Source organism: Tupaia chinensis, unplaced genomic scaffold (assembly GCF_000334495.1).
Source record: "Tupaia chinensis unplaced genomic scaffold, TupChi_1.0 Scaffold139218_1, whole genome shotgun sequence".
NCBI lineage: Eukaryota > Metazoa > Chordata > Mammalia > Scandentia > Tupaiidae > Tupaia > Tupaia belangeri.
Genome location: NW_006199107.1, coordinates 730,735 through 747,701, shown reverse-complemented (window position 1 = coordinate 747,701; position 16,967 = coordinate 730,735). Strand labels below are relative to the sequence as shown.

The 16,967-nt window shown below is 41.4% G+C and overlaps 1 protein-coding gene and 1 long non-coding RNA gene across 4 annotated transcripts in view; one reads left to right on the top strand and one right to left on the bottom strand.

The window, feature by feature from the left end:
- Positions 1-12,059: 12,059 nt before the first annotated feature.
- LOC114004616 (uncharacterized) overlaps positions 12,060-16,967 on the top strand; it is a 14,278-nt gene continuing 9,370 nt past the window's right edge. The window contains exon 1 of the long non-coding RNA XR_003546731.1: positions 12,060-12,114. This is a non-coding gene — a long non-coding RNA (uncharacterized LOC114004616). The remainder of the gene's footprint in view (positions 12,115-16,967) is intronic.
- Positions 13,780-16,967, bottom strand: part of QTRT2 (queuine tRNA-ribosyltransferase accessory subunit 2) — a 28,672-nt gene continuing 25,484 nt past the window's right edge. For 2 of the 3 annotated variants that reach the window (XM_006161826.3, XM_027765652.1), the window contains one exon: positions 13,780-15,902. In XM_006161826.3, the coding sequence (XP_006161888.1) occupies positions 15,671-15,902 (232 nt within the window). In that variant the 3' untranslated portion in view covers positions 13,780-15,670. The remainder of the gene's footprint in view (positions 15,903-16,967) is intronic. The other variant, XM_014592988.2, reaches the window with a different exon arrangement.

The following is a 16,967-nucleotide window of genomic DNA, read 5'->3' as shown; positions in this document are numbered from 1 at the left end:
TTCTCCCTCTCACCTAACAAATAGAATGCAAACTACATATGTAATTTCCTATAGTCACGTTGAAAAAGTAATACTAGTTTTGATCATGTCTTTTATACAGTCCAGTATATAAAAAATAATTGAAATTATTGCTGGAACACATAGTCTGTGTAAGAATAGTTTCACATATTTTTTGTACTAATTTTTTAAAAATCTGTCATATATGTTACATTTTCAGCATATCACAACTCAGATTAGCCACATTTCAAGTGCTCAATAAGCATACAGGCATTGCACAGTTTGAATCCCAGGACTGGTGGCCTGAGAAGAGGCCAAGCATGTGTGTGGGCAAAATCCCAGTGGGATTGAGAAATGGAGGAGAAGGGATTGTGGCATGACTACACCCCATGGTGGGGGGGGGTGCTTTCTCCATCTTCCTCTCTCTCTCTCTCTTTCTGTCTCTCTCTGGCCAGCATGCAAACTCTCTAGCAAATTAAAAAGAAAGAAAGAAAGACAGAGTAGTGGCCATGAGTTGATGGGTTGGCACTAAGAAAATGGCATTGGCTTGCTTGTTAATGTTACTGTTGAAGAACAGAGATAGTCTTGTACATTGGACCCACTGCAAACGAGATAATGAAATTAGGAGTAGCTGTTACTACCGTCAATCCCTTCTAACCCCAGAGGAGGTCATAACAATGGCCAGAATGCTTCCCTTGGCTTTGAAGCAGACACCAAGTTGTGGGTGATGGCTCTGCCACCATACGTCACCCCTACTGCTGAAGAAGAAAAAAAGATGGTAGCTCTGAATCTGCTCAGTTACATGGGGGAAAAAAAATTAAATTTCAGCTGCTCCAAGGAAAGGAAACAAATGTTTCCAATCCAGCTTCAGCCAAAGTATACCTGGAGAAGACCCTGGAATGATTGAGTCAGCACTAGCTCAAATACAAAAATTTCAAAGGAAAGTTGAAGCTCAGAATGAGAAGACTGAAGTTATTATGGTCCATTAATCATCATCGTCCAGTGGAATACCTTTCTTTCTGGTGCTGAATTTTGGAGGCCTAGATTTTGTTCTATCAAAGGGGTCAATGCTTCTTACTTTCATAGTCTCACATAATCCAGTCAGTCAGCAAATTGTGGTAATCACAGGCAACATGGCATTTTAGAAAGAATGTAATCAAATCTGGAAAGAACTCTCAGGTCATTTTATTAGTGGCCTGGAATATTCTTTTCTTGGTGAAACTGCACATCCTTCTTAAAATCGCCAAGTCAGCTCTCTTCATTATTCCCACAAGTAGATTCACATTCATCAACCTATGTGTTCTTATTTTAGTTCAGAAAACATGGTAAGATAGATTTTCACACTTTCATGGTGTAACACTTTGTATATCCCACTAGCAAAGTGATTGCTATGCTGTTTTGTAATGAAACGTTTATTTCTTCCACTAAGCTGCGATTTCAAAAGCAAAAACCCTGACATCTTCTCTTTTGAGTCTTTACCATCCAGAGAATGTGAGACATCAGAGAAGCAATGCATGTTTGTGGAATCCATTCAACAAATATTGAACATCTAAATGAGTTAACAGTATAAAACAGCACATTTTAAAATAGTTTTTCCTCCAAATGAACACTCCAAACATGACTTAGCTAGGATGTTGTAATGAACCTCAAAATCACATTTAAAAAAAAGAAGGAAGAAAATTGCTTTATAGTCACTCTAACCCATATACTCACACTGTTGAAAAATTCATAACCAGAATTACTTAGCTTGACCTCCTCATGAGACATGGATTTAAATGAGTTTTTGTTATTTTCTAAAATTTAAAGCACATATGTAATGCACTCATCATGAATACTCAAGTGAATATGCTGCTTAGTCTGAACTGCTTTCTTGAACATTTCTGAATGTTGCCCCAGAAAGATTTTGGGTAAATGCAATGTCATAAGGAATGGCTTCTTCCTTCATGACTGTCTTCTTAGATATCAAGATTAAATCAGCTTTTTCAAAATTCTGTTAAAAAAATTAGTGACATGATTACAAAACCACATTTATTTTTAAAAATATACCATCAGCTTCTTTTATTTGTATTTATTAATTTATTTCAAATTATTTATTTTATTTTATTTATATATATATGTATGTATGTGTATGTGTGTGTGTGTGTGTGTGTGTGTGTGTGTGTGTGCATTTTATTTATTTATTTATTTTTTGACCAGAGAGAGAGAGAGGAAAAGTAAGAGAGCAAGCTACCAGGTCTGAGACTCATACTGCAGTCAGCCAAGTGGGAGTTCAGCACCTTAACCTATCGGCCCCCAAACCACATTTATTAGAAGTAGGTAGCTCAACTATGGTGAGTAGGGCACTGCTGAGCAAGGCTTGGGCCAAATAGGAATCCTGGGTTCAGATCCCAAGTCAACCTGAACAGGCTGGGTTCAGTAAAGCATCTGTAATCCTAGCTAAACTGGGAGCCTGGGGCACAGGATGGCAATGGCCAGACTGTATCAAAAATCCCTGTCCTCTGTCTTTCTCTCCCTTCTGCCATTCTCTTCCTTTTCGCTCTGTTTTTCTCTCTCATTAAAAATAAATAACTAAATAGATAAAAGAAGGGTCAGCCAGTGGCATGGTGATTACAACAGTTAGATTCCACATGGCCAACTTCCAGTCTCAGATCCAGTAGCTTGAAAAACATGGTGAGTGCATGTGCATGAGGCCTGCCCTAAATCCTGAAAGGAGGGAGAAATGGAGGAGAGGGGATTGCAGGGTGACCATTTCTCATAGGGGAGTGCTTTCTCGCTGTCTCTCTCTCTTGTCTCTGGCAAGCATGCACACTCTCTGGCAAATGTAAACATTTTTAAAAGAGCAGGCAGGCTATATAGTTTTCAGTTCTATAGCAGAGCCTCACCTTGATTCGCAAGTGCCAGTGAGTAAGAAAGGGTAAGGATAGAAATAATAGCACAGGTTCAGAACCAAATAGTCATGAAATCAAAGCAATTTTAAAGAGTTATTTGACTGGGGACCAGCAGGTGGCATGGTGGTTGAGGCGCTGGACACTCCCACATGGCCAACCATGGTTCAAGTCCTGGACCTGGTGGCTTGCATTCTCTCTCTCTCTCTCTCTGACTAATCAAACTGGAAAATAAGAATAATAAATAAAGTTAAATAAAATAATTCTTTAAAAAAAAAGGAGTTATTTGACTGTTCCAGCTCTGTTTTCTAAATATACAATGGGAGCTATGATAGTTTTTAGGGGGATTATAGATGTTTTTGGAACATTAAAATGAAGACCACTCCAAATAGATTCAGTGTGAGCTAATCTAGGCAGCCAGCTAGAGGCAAACCCAGTTCACTAATGTGGCCTGCACTACTTTTTATTCATTTATTTATTCTTTCATTTAATTTTTAGGTTTTTGCCATAGGCTGTGTGTGCTCACCAGAGAGGAGAGAGACAGAGAGAGAGAAAAGGAGAAATCATCTCCCAGGGAAACAGCTATGTCGCAATCCCTTCTCCTCTTAGGATTTTGGACATGCCCACACGTGGTGTGAGGTTCAAGCCACTGTGTACAGGACTTGAACTATGGTTGGCCATGTGGGAATCCAGCCACCTTAGCCACACCACTTGTCCACTTGGCCTGCACTTCCATTCTTCAATAATGAATAAATAGATAATGGATAGTCAAAAATACTAACATTTTCATTTTCTTTATAGATATTGTCATCTGGTGACAGTTCTTTTGTAGTTGGGATGATTGGATAACCTATGTGAACAAAGTGAAGCTTTCTAACTCTAGGTTGAATATCTGTAATTTTGGTTTTTGCTCCTGGTATGTAAATTCCATGAAGGCAGGTGCTCTCTATGAGAGAGCATCTTTAATCCCAATGCTAGGAGCACCTGAAATTTAGTTGAAAGCATAAATTTTTCTGGATTGGATGAATGTACCAATGCTAGGAATCCAAGACTTAGGATGGGAAAAATGTATATAACTGAGCAATATCCCTGCAACCAAAATATTGGCAATTCCCTGTTGAAGACTTTATGTGCTGATTGACTGGAACACATTCCACAGATGTCCAGGGTCCATGAGAAAGAAAATAGCATTGTCTAGTGGGCCCCAGAAGATGAACGCCAATGCTCACTCCTGCCCCTTTCACAATGACACCCAGCAACCCATAAAAATCAGTGTAGCCCTTTATAATTATGAGAGAACATAGGCCAGGGAGATTATAAATAATATATTGGTAAGGGCTTCATCCACATGATCTTTCTGAGCTGGGTTTGAGACAACCTTTGCCAAATCCCATGTTGCCCACACTCATAATAATGAGGCCAATGAAACCTCCTAAAATGTATCTACAAACAGAATGGTTTCCCCATTCAAAGACTGGTATCACCCAACAGCCAGAGAGGCCATAGTTATTATCAAAATGGCAACAATTATGTCTGTGAAGCACTGAGTGTGTGTTGTAGGAGCTACTTTAGAGTTACTGGGGCTGCATGGAGGCAGAGTGAGAGATGAGGATGAGAGGAGGGGCTGGGGCTGAGGAAACAAACTTAGACTCTCCTTCCAGCCTTGCCTCACATTCCTGTGGGCCTGGGGTTATTCGCACTCTGTCTGGGCCTGATTCTGGCCTCTGTAACATGAGGGGAGGCATAGATGATCTGTAGTATTTCTTCTGGCTCTAGTCATATTCTACATGCCACCAAAGAAGCCTCTTTCTGACATGGGGAAAGTCTGAGCTATTTTTCGTCCTTTCTACAATTCAAATGTGCCTTTGCTTTTCATTTATATGTAAATGTATGAGCCTGTGACCAAAACAAAATTACCATCTCTGGGTCACTCCGGAGCCCTCTCATCATTAAAATGCAGCCACAGATTTCTGAGACTGAGAGAGAATAGGAAACAGTTACTAGGTCATCCTGACTTACTGGTCCTATAGTACCAGGGAGTAATTACAGGAGTAGCCAGAGGGCAGCCAAGGTGTTCGAGGAAGTACAGCTCTGCATACCACTCCCGCCACCTCTGACCTTTGTTCTTGAAAGACAGTAGATGCTCTGCACAAGAAAAACACCATTTAGGAAGGTCAGGAAGCCAAATGGGAAAATCCTGGGCTTCTAAGTCATAGTATCAAATTCAAATCCCTGATATTCATAGCCCTGCTATGTATCTTTGAGTAAGTCACTTACTTAACCTCTGAGTATTTTATCTACAAATTTAAGAAGATATCAGCTCCAGAGAGTTAACCATGAGCCCTAAAGAAGGTAATGTGCTAAAGCACAGAAGGTATTGAACAAATTATAATGAAAGAGAGATGGGATAAACAATGGTGTTCAAGATGAAGGAGTGTAAGAATAAAATTAGATTAGCCTGTCTTACAAAGATAAAGTCTAACCTTTGCCTCTTTTGTTTCTGTACTAAAGCGGATGCTGCTGAAGTTGTGGAAACCTGGGGTAATTTGTTAACACCTTGCAGGAGCCCCGAGCCATTTGCAAACTAGTCTGGCAAGCTAGCCCAGACCTTTGTAGTGTAAAATCCCTCCCTTCTGCTAGCCCCGGAAACCCAGATCAAATGCTCCTGCAAGCCTGACCAAATAGTCATCATAAGATTACCTTGTAACCTCTTATCTTGCTTCCTCCCCTCATCCCACGGACTCATGTCTATATAACCTGAATACTCCTATGTTCGGGACTTCACTCTTAGCCATGTCTTGTATGACTGGGAGTGGAGTCCTAGCGCGCTAGCAATAAAGCCTCTTGTATTTTACATCAAGAACCGACTTTTGTGGTTGATTGGGGTCGCCGTTTCCTTAACACTCCGGTAAAAACCTTTCAGGAGCAGAGGTACACTGTATGCGTGTGGCCAGAACATAAGCTGCACCTTCCCCCTGCACTTTTCAGTGGTCAGGCTTGTTGCAAGCCGGAGCAAGGGTAGGGATGCAGGTAGGGAGAGCACTGGGGAATGATTGTTCCCTCACTGCTGGGAGTCCGGTTGGGAGATGAGGCCCACAGAATGGAACTACTGAGTAACCCACACACCTAGAGCACTGGTCTTACTGCCTTGTGTTTTTTTTAATTTTTAAACTTATTATTATTGTTATTATATTTTAATCTGATCAGAGAGAAACAGAAAGAGAGAGGGAAAGTAAGGAAGCAAGTGTCCAGGTCTAGGACTCAAACCACAGTCGGCCATGTGGGAGTCCAACCCCTTAACAGTCACACCACCTGCCAGTCTTGCTCCCTTTAAGAACAAGAGAAGGCAGAATAGAAACCTCCCCTCTTCCAGTCCTGAGTCAGGAATCCTAGGAAAACAAATTTTTATGGAAGATTATGTTCTTGAACTGGACCTTGAAAAATGGGTAGGATTTGGAGCCAGCAGGTAAGCACCAGATTTCCTACATGGCTGACTGCGGTTCAAATCCCAGACCCAGGGACTTGAAACTCACACTGGGCATGTGTGTGTGCATGCCCAAAATCTCAAGAAGAGAATGGAGAAGGGATTGGCATGCCCATCCCCCTGGGGGGCAATTTCTTGCTTTCTGTCTCTGCATCTCTCCAGTGAGTGCACACACCCTATAGCAAAAAATCTCTCAAAAAAAAAAGAGGAAACGGGTAAGATTAGATATGACCATTAGGCAAAAGGGAGAAAGTCCATGGCAATTATGAAGGGACAGATTGTGACAGGCTTGGACACTCAGGTTGCCAGTGTAGCCATGGTCTGGATGGTAGTGAGGAGCAGCTGGGAGTTTTTAGTAAAGGACTAGCCCTGTGAGGTTGATATTTATGAAAACTTAACCTAGGAGCATGAATGGTAAATCTATAGGAGGGAGAGAATAGAGTTAGAGAGATAGGTTTAGATGAGGGCAGGTCAGTTGGTAATCTTCCTTGAATTATGCCTTACCTTCATCCTCTGACCAGTCACCAAGTCTTGTGGCTCTCTCTTTGAACCACTGGGTCATCAGAAAAGTCTTGACATATTTTTCTATGCTTTTCTATGCAAAAATGCATCATGACTCTTTCGGACGACCCAACATCTTGTACCAACATCTTCTGCATATTACATCATCTTTCTGGAAGAATTTCTCTAGCTAGGTTGACTGGTACACATATGCCATTGACATAGGCAAGGAAGTTGAAGTGGATAACTGTTCAATGGAAGGAAGATAGATAGTAATAAATTTGATTTTGATCTGTTAGAAGTGATCATAGTTGACTATTCAAGTGGTAAAGTATAACTTTCTCAACATGATAAGACTAGAAGAGAATTTCTATAAAAACAACATAAAATTGGAGACTGATCAAAATCAGATAAAGGATTAAAAAAATCACATATACACTATCATTCTCTTCTCTCTTGATGTGTAATTACTATGAGGAAACTGAATATATTTGCAGAGTTCATATTTTCTTCAGCCAGCATTATGGGAAACAATAAATGGAATTATAATGAAAATGGGATTTAGTTTGTTAAATAAACTAAAAATAAATAAGGAAGGAATAGAAACTGTGGGTAAATATTTTAGCTTTGGGGGGAATGCTATTTGAAAAACTCCTAACTATTATGTAATGGGATTCTATGTAAGAATTTAGGGCGAACATTAATGATGCTGGGAAAGTCCTTAAAAAAAGTTTAATTTCTTCATGAGTGTAGGGACCAGCAGATGGTGTAATGGCTATGTCACTAGACTCCCATGTAGTCGACCATAGTTCAAGTCCTGGACCCAGTGGCTTAAACTCATGCTGGGCATGTGTGCATGCGTGCCCAAGATCCCAAGAGAATGGAGAAGGGATTACAGCATGGTCATCCTCCCTGGGGTGGGGAGTGATTTCTCACTTTCCATCTCTCTGTCTCTCTGTCTTTCTGGCAAGTACACGTGCCCTATAGGAAAAACTTCTTCAAAAAAAATTTCTTCCTTGAGTGAAAGAGACAGAGAGACAGACAGAGAAGAGACAGAGAGAAAAACAATCCTCCCAGCAACCTCTTGGGTCTTGATGCTGCAAATCACCTCCAGGTTCAGCCAGCTCTGGTGCTGAATCGTGGGCATGTGCATACCAGGTATACTCAGGGAAGTCTCTGGATATGGGCCCAGGACCTTCCCACATCGGTCAGCCTTGCAGAGATGTCACGCTTTACCACTTTACCACTGTGCCACCACCCAGTTCCAATGCTGGGAGAGTTCGGAGACAATATTTTATCTATTTGAAAGGAAAATAGGTCATCAGAGGGGAAATCTCTTCCTATCCGCCCATTAAAATCAGAGGAAAACCACCAGGCCACAGCACTTGCAATGGACAGTCTACCGTGCTCATCTTGCCTACACTTCCTCATACCCCTGAAGATGCCCAGCCCGTTTTGCAATGATGAGAGTATCCCTCACCCCTCACTTTTTGGATTCTCTCCTGTTACTTTGATCTCCTCCCTCTTGTGCTTTTTTGATAGCAGCTGTAAAGCAGTGGCTATGAGATTTTTATTTGAAGCAGGGATGATTATGCGGTTTGAGAGGCAAGGGAAGAAGGGCTAAATAAAAGGAAGTGACTCTAAGCTGTTAAGAATGAGAAGACCGTTAATAGCAACATCTTGATTTTGTTCAGAGACAAGCTGCAGCCATCCGAAGGAGGCAAGGAACAAGGTGATAATAAGAGAAAATGCGTTTCACAAAGGAGCAGACAGCAGGGGAGAGCCTTTCGGAGCAGGCAAGCAAGAGGGAGACTGTGCAGAGGCTGCGCTAATCCTTCTGAATCACACCGGTGGAAGCACAGGCCTTTTGAACTCCTTGGCAACTTGGGCCTGGTCTCAAAGTGGATTGTGAGGAAGGAGAACAAAAGAAAAGTTCGTTGTGAGTTCCTCTTGTCAGAGCAGGGGAAATTGCTTTGAGGCCAGCACTAAAAGATGGTAATGGCAGAAAGTGGAACCAAGTAAGTGAGTTAAAAAAAAAGAAAAAGTGTCAGGTCACTGGGAGCTTGCCTCACATAAAGGGACAGAAAACCACTGCTGACAAGATCTTCAGCACAGGTCCTACCACGCACTGCAGTGCAAGTCCCTTCTAACCAGTGCTCAGCTGGCTAAAATTGGAAGATAATGCTTCGACGACTCTGAGAATATTCGTTCCCTCGACAAACAGTAATTGAGACCTCACTGTGTCAGCTAGGCCTGTTGCTGTCCATGCCGGAAGCTGCAGTAGGAGCCCTTATGTCCTTGTAGGTGCTAGTTTTGTGAGGCAAGAAAGGACCTTTGGAAAGTGAATACTGAGAAATGAATGCTGACCTTAGAAGGGCACAGTTACAGCAGAAAATAGGAGTGAGATAGAGGAGAGGCAACGTAAGAACTAGAAAGAAACTGTGTGTATATTTAACCTTCTTACGAACTGGACGTTTGTGTTTGCTCGCCCTGCACCCCAAGTTCCTGGGTTGAAATCCTAACTCCCAGTGAAACAGTTGTAGGACTGGATCTTTGTTTCCCCCCACCCTACACCCCAAGTTCCTTCATTGAAATCCTAATCCCCAATGAAACAGTGTTAGGAGGTAGAGCCTTTAGGAAGTACTTCAGGTCATGAGGGTGGAGTCCTCATGAATGGGATTAGTGCCCTTGTAAGAGACCACATACTCTTTTCCACCATGTCAAGATACAAGATGGCCATCTGCAATCTGGAAAAAGGCCTCCCAGCACCTAACCATGCTGGCCGACTTCCAGCCTCCACAACCGTGAACCATAGATTCTTTTTGTTTATAAGCTAGTCGGCCCGCCTATGGCATTTTGTTACAGTAGTCTGTACTAAGACCTTCCTTCAGAGGAAAGACATAGCCATTGCAAGTCTTTCTTCTCAGGGCCTGAATTTTCTCATCCATAAAATAGAAGGTTGAAAAAAAATGATGCATACTTTCCCTTGTGGCAGATTTAGAATGATCCCGAGAGTTTTCTGGAGATCATGCAATGGAGATGGAACATACAAGGATCTCTTTTTTTAAAAAACGAATTACTTCATTTAACTTTATTTATTTTAATTTGATGGTGGGGGGCAGGGACAGAGGGATTTTTTTGGAAAGTGAGAAAGCAATCCACCAAGTCCGGGACTCAGACCATGGTTGGCCATATGGGAATCCAGTGCCCCTAACCACCACGTCACCTGCTGGCCCCTTTACAAGGGGATATATATATATATATATGATTCTGAAAACAGCTGCAGGAACGAGAAACTGTAGATGTATTTTCTGTGTATTCTGATGAGCTGTTGAGAAATTCTTAAATAACGAAGATGCTAAAGCCTTCCCTACAGGTTCTAAGCCAGAGATGGCAAAAAAAAAACTAGGGCACCCCAAAGTTTTGTTTGGCTAGCCAATATTTTGTAAAAATTGATCCAGCATTTAAAAAGTGTGAGCTTTCACCTGAAAACACAGACCTTTGGCTTCTCTTGAAAGACTGGGATATCTGGCAGCACTGCAGCCACAGAAGCAATCGACTAGGTGTGGCAGCAGATGTCCCGTTGAGATGTGGCACTGCCCTCTAGTTTGATCATCTCTATCACTCATGTTAGGGTGACCACATAACTTGTTTAAACCCAGGCACTTCTGAGGGTGAAAAGGCACAGGGCACCATTAGACATTTTGCCTGGGCCACAAGCATACGCCAGGACTACGGTAAGCAATGAGGATATACGATTAGCCTAGTTCACTTCGCTTATACTGGGGGCTGGCTTCTTTCTTTTTGACCACTGTTATTTGGGTTTTGTGATCACAAATCAGGGGATTTCAAGAGGAAGAAAAGGTACAAAATGAAGGCACATGAAGGCTGAAAAGAAAATGAAGAAATTAAGAATTATTAAAATGAATGCCAATTATGCCAACTGCTCAGGTAATGGCAGAGCCTTGCTGGTGGTGGCAGGCTTGGCATTTCAGTTTGACCTTCCAGGCTCCCTGCCCTACACAGCACTGTCAGTTTCAATAAACTAATCCTGTAGCTAGAGCAAGACTAATCAAACTGCGGAGAGCAGCTTGTTTCTAATCAGGAAGGCACAGGAACATCATTTAACTCTGTGGTTTCTCAGTGAGCTCTAAGCTGCCTCTACAAAAAAACAAACAAAAAAAATCCTGGATACAATAGGTGGTTCACACTCTAGCCCTGACCTTTGCTTGTCCTTGAGATTTTTATCAAATGCTTTAATTACACACATATTCGTCTGAAAAATGTTTTAGCAGATTACTTTCCCTTAGGGGTCAGCAGGTGGTATGGTGGTTAGGGTGCTGGACTCCCACATGGCTGACCAAAGTTTTTGAGTCTTAGGCCTGGTGGCTTGCTTTCTCACTTTCCCTCTCTGTCTCTCATCAAGTTAAATGTAATTAATTCATTTTTTTTTTAAAGAAAGGATATTTTCCCTTTACTTTATTCCAGGGAATGATGAAATATCCCTCCCCCAATGTATGTAGGAAACCTGACTCCACTCCTGTTGATTTCCCAATACCAGCTGAAATAATCACATTCTCTAAAGCCTTTCAACACTATTTAATGTAATTAGCTCAAAACTGGGAGTTGAGCATGGGATCTGGGGACCTGGAGTGGCAGGCAACCCATGTTGCATACCTACAGGTGCCAGCATGGTACTGCAGGCTGCCTGTGCCAGTTACCCCCCATGGGAGGAGTGGGAGCCAGGACAAGCACCCGAGACCATGGGGTCAGGAGGTTCTTCTACTCAGTCCTTGACTCTCTTAACCCCTTCAATCCAAGAGCAAGTCTATTTAGTACAATAGTCAATTGCTGACTTTTCCAGGCTGACCTGGCTGCTGAATAGTAATGCATTCAGGCATACTACTCAACCTTTCTGAAATTTCTGGTAGGCCCGCAGACGGCCTACTCAAGAAACTAACACACCATAGGCTTGCTCTACGAGTCACTATATATGAAAGCATTTACTAAGATGCCTTGCACATTAAAATGGGGATATCTGGCAGCACTGCAGCCACAGAAGCAATCGACTAGGTGTGGCAGCAGATGTCCCGTTGAGATGTGGCACTGCCCTCTAGTTTGATCATCTCTATCACTCATGTTAGGGTGACCACATAACTTGTTTAAACCCAGGCACTTCTGAGGGTGAAAAGGCACAGGGCACCATTAGACATTTTGCCTGGGCCACAAGCATACGCCAGGACTACGGTAAGCAATGAGGATATACGATTAGCCTAGTTCACTTCGCTTATACTGGGGGCTGGCTTCTTTCTTTTTGACCACTGTTATTTGGGTTTTGTGATCACAAATCAGGGGATTTCAAGAGGAAGAAAAGGTACAAAATGAAGGCACATGAAGGCTGAAAAGAAAATGAAGAAATTAAGAATTATTAAAATGAATGCCAATTATGCCAACTGCTCAGGTAATGGCAGAGCCTTGCTGGTGGTGGCAGGCTTGGCATTTCAGTTTGACCTTCCAGGCTCCCTGCCCTACACAGCACTGTCAGTTTCAATAAACTAATCCTGTAGCTAGAGCAAGACTAATCAAACTGCGGAGAGCAGCTTGTTTCTAATCAGGAAGGCACAGGAACATCATTTAACTCTGTGGTTTCTCAGTGAGCTCTAAGCTGCCTCTACAAAAAAACAAACAAAAAAAATCCTGGATACAATAGGTGGTTCACACTCTAGCCCTGACCTTTGCTTGTCCTTGAGATTTTTATCAAATGCTTTAATTACACACATATTCGTCTGAAAAATGTTTTAGCAGATTACTTTCCCTTAGGGGTCAGCAGGTGGTATGGTGGTTAGGGTGCTGGACTCCCACATGGCTGACCAAAGTTTTTGAGTCTTAGGCCTGGTGGCTTGCTTTCTCACTTTCCCTCTCTGTCTCTCATCAAGTTAAATGTAATTAATTCATTTTTTTTTTAAAGAAAGGATATTTTCCCTTTACTTTATTCCAGGGAATGATGAAATATCCCTCCCCCAATGTATGTAGGAAACCTGACTCCACTCCTGTTGATTTCCCAATACCAGCTGAAATAATCACATTCTCTAAAGCCTTTCAACACTATTTAATGTAATTAGCTCAAAACTGGGAGTTGAGCATGGGATCTGGGGACCTGGAGTGGCAGGCAACCCATGTTGCATACCTACAGGTGCCAGCATGGTACTGCAGGCTGCCTGTGCCAGTTACCCCCCATGGGAGGAGTGGGAGCCAGGACAAGCACCCGAGACCATGGGGTCAGGAGGTTCTTCTACTCAGTCCTTGACTCTCTTAACCCCTTCAATCCAAGAGCAAGTCTATTTAGTACAATAGTCAATTGCTGACTTTTCCAGGCTGACCTGGCTGCTGAATAGTAATGCATTCAGGCATACTACTCAACCTTTCTGAAATTTCTGGTAGGCCCGCAGACGGCCTACTCAAGAAACTAACACACCATAGGCTTGCTCTACGAGTCACTATATATGAAAGCATTTACTAAGATGCCTTGCACATTAAAATGGTCCATAGATTCTGGTTAATATTTTTACTGTGTTAGCATGGCCATAAGTCCCCCTAATTATATAAAGAGACAGGTAAGGGAATCTTCACAATATGTATAACTCAGTATCTCCTTTTTTTATTGGGTCATCAGAAAAGTCATGATGTACTTTTTCCACATTTTTCTATGCAAAAATGCATCATGATTTTTCCAACAACCCAACAGATTCTGCATTTAGTGTAACTGCTCTTAAAACAATAATTACAAATAGAATAAATATGGAAAAAATAGTTTTTCCAATAAGAAATCTCTACAACATGTCTGGGACCATGGAAATGTACTATTTTGTTTAATAGGCTCACTACCATTTCCAGAAAGTAATACACAATAAGTTTTTAAAATAAAAAAGTTTATTGGTTATTGCCTTTAACAGATTTATTGTATTAAAGAAAAGAAACATTTTTTCAAATGTGCTAATAAGAAAAAGACGCAGGAGGATAAATCATGACACTAAACAGAATAGTCAGTGTTCTAAACATAAATGAAACTCAAATTTTATACAGATTTTGGAATATTTACTGATACTCCACCAACAATGAATTTGGCATTAAACAGAAATGTTAATACACAAGCAAGTTCAATCTAATATATTTCAAAACAATCAGATTTTAAGAACAGAAACTTTCTCTCATAAGTACTCCTTGCTGTTCATGGAAAAGTTGTAAGATTTTCCATGATTTTTTGACTTTTGAAATTCATGGACATTTCTATACCACTAAAAAGCTAACCAGAGATGAGCTCCACACAAATACACAACAACACAGTTGCTATATAGTAATAGAAAACAATGTTCAGTGACACCCACTCAATTTTGAACAGACAGTAAAACATAGCAGAAGTATAAAACAAATGTATTTCTTATCCCTATCCAAAAAATCAGCATCTTTTTGGGTATTACTGTTGTTTTTTCAAAAATCTATGTGTATGCACATGTGTGTATGTGCAATCTTTATAGAAAACTTGACAAATAGAGAAATGCACAAAGCAAATAAACATTACCTGTTATACCATCAACCAACATGTCACTTTCTTGGCAAAACCAAAATAAAATCATGAAACCAGAGACAACCTAGAAAGGAACCACTGGCCTCAAGGTCTACAGATACCAAGTCACCAACCACTTCAGAATCCTTAGGCAGAACCTCTCTGTAGGCTCTCAGATACCCGTACTGTGGCCTCTCTCCTGGAACCACTGCATTTTTCATCAGGAAGACACTGATTAAAAAGCAAGAGCAATAGTAAGGCAATGACTCTAACCTAAAATATGTTGTCCCTCACATTTCAAAGCTAGAGGGAATCTTAGCAGTTCATTTAGTCCCACGCACAATGCCTGTCCCCCTTTATTCAGGAAAGGGCACGTACGGAGAAGTGAAGTGATCTGGCCAGGCATCACAGCTGAGCAGGACTGAACCAATCCTCTAACTGCCAGGCCGGGCTCTGACCAACTGACTACGCTGCTAATGAACCCGTCAGTGATGGGGCTGCAGTTGTTACATGGCTAGACTATTAAAGAGCTGGAGGACAGGCCACAGTGAATCTGTACAAGCAGATCAAAGCAGCTAGGCACAGTTCCGGCTGCTAACAGGCGAACGCACTAGCTCTAGGAAGACAAATCACAAGTCAGCTATGTGGAATGAAGGAATGTGACCTGGGTCAACTGATCACATAAGCAGTGTTGGAGACCCATGTTCCATGGACAAGAGCCATTTCTGATTGCACCACCAAAGTGGCCTAAAAGACAAAAGTATCTAAAAGAGCCTCCTGAAAGAATGAGGATCAAAATAAAGAAAACCTGAAATCAGCCAGATTCTTTCCAGTCGACGGACGTGTGTCCACAGAGGCTCTGCTACTCACCGTCAGCCATCTCCCCTCAAGCCCCAGTTCAGCTCAGTGTCCCCGATTCCTCAGAGTCTCAATCCCCACTCAAGGTTGCCCCTCACATTGAAAACTTCCATCACTAAATAAATCCCTGCTGGCTAAAAGAGTTAGCCTAGATATTTTAAGAGTAGTGGTTTAATTCTTTCTGATCAATCCGGGTCATTTTAGTCTTTAGGAGAAATCTTTCACCCTCATGTGGGCAGTTTGATACAGATGTTCTTTATTTCAACAGACTTATTCCCAAACATAAATAATTAAAGCTAAGATGGTTCCTGCTTCTCTTTTCCCATGTTATAACCATGCTAGAGGCTCAACCTGAAGTGTCAGACGGGTATTTGCCAGGTCTCAAGATGCTTGTCTGCAGATGAGCTCTTTCAGCTGTGCCAGTCTGTCACTTTTCAGGGCTTCCCGGATAGAGTGGAAAAATCCGAAGTAGTGTTCAAAGTTGTGCATCATTAGCAGCACCCCCGCTAGCAGTTCATTGGTCACAAGCAGATGGTGGACGTAGGCACGAGTATGATTCGTACAGCAGTAACAGGAACACCCTCTCACCAGTGGATTAAAATCCTCCTGGTACCTGAGAAAGGAAATCACATGACATTTCAGAACGTGAGGAACACAAGAAATCCATACCTTAGGCTCTCTGTTCTACTGGTGAGGCTACCAATGGTTAATAACATCACTGACAAATGTGCAGTGCTGGATGGCCACATGTGAAAAGAGAGTTTGAAAAACTAACATGGTCAATTCTGAAAATGAACTGAAGTCTGAATAAGGTCACTGCATTTAAAAAGTATAGAAATATACTTGATTGATGAGGGGAATGTGACTTTCACTGCACATGAGTCTTATTATAATCTGTGAACAGATATCCTGCACCTGAGAATAAAAATACTTGTTATAGACTTAAAGTCATGCATAGCAGGGAGTGTCTAAATGGTTATAAACAATGATTCGTCATAAAGGCCGTGCTGATCCTGTGTAACTGAGGACTATGGATAAATCTGGTTGGTATTTGGTATTGGGCAACTCACATGTTTACACGCTTCGTGCCCCAATGTCCCCAAAGGAATGGCCTTTGAAGTGACCCTTACGGTGGTGCTTTAGGGTTACTTTATCACAGAGTGGCCTAGTTTTTGACTTTTGCACTTAACATTTTTTTTTTTTTAATAACGTGATGATAGAACATTTTTCTCTCTTGATTCTGGCCAAGGGCTTTTAGTCCACCAGTATACAAGAACAAGTGTTAGTAAATGTTTCTGTTGCCATCTTTCTATAAATACTGGATTTTTCCTGTCATGTAGCACTGCACTGCTTCTGTCTGTTTAACACTGGCATTGAAACCATGAGTCCTTTTTTCCAATCATTCAGGCTGTGAAAGCTACTTTTATTAACTTATTCATGTAGTTTGATATTTTTTCATAATCTGGATTTAAACAAAATTACATCATTGCATCATCTCTTTAAAATTCATCTCTATTAAAACTTGCCTTAAGCTACCCAGGTTGCTTGTGCCACCATCAGCCATACTGTGTGCGTGTATATTTGATTTACCTTTGCAATAAACTTCTGTGTAGTGGGGAAAAAATAAAATTTGTTAAAACTTTGTTCAAAGCTAATAAGAAAATAGGAGACTCAGGAG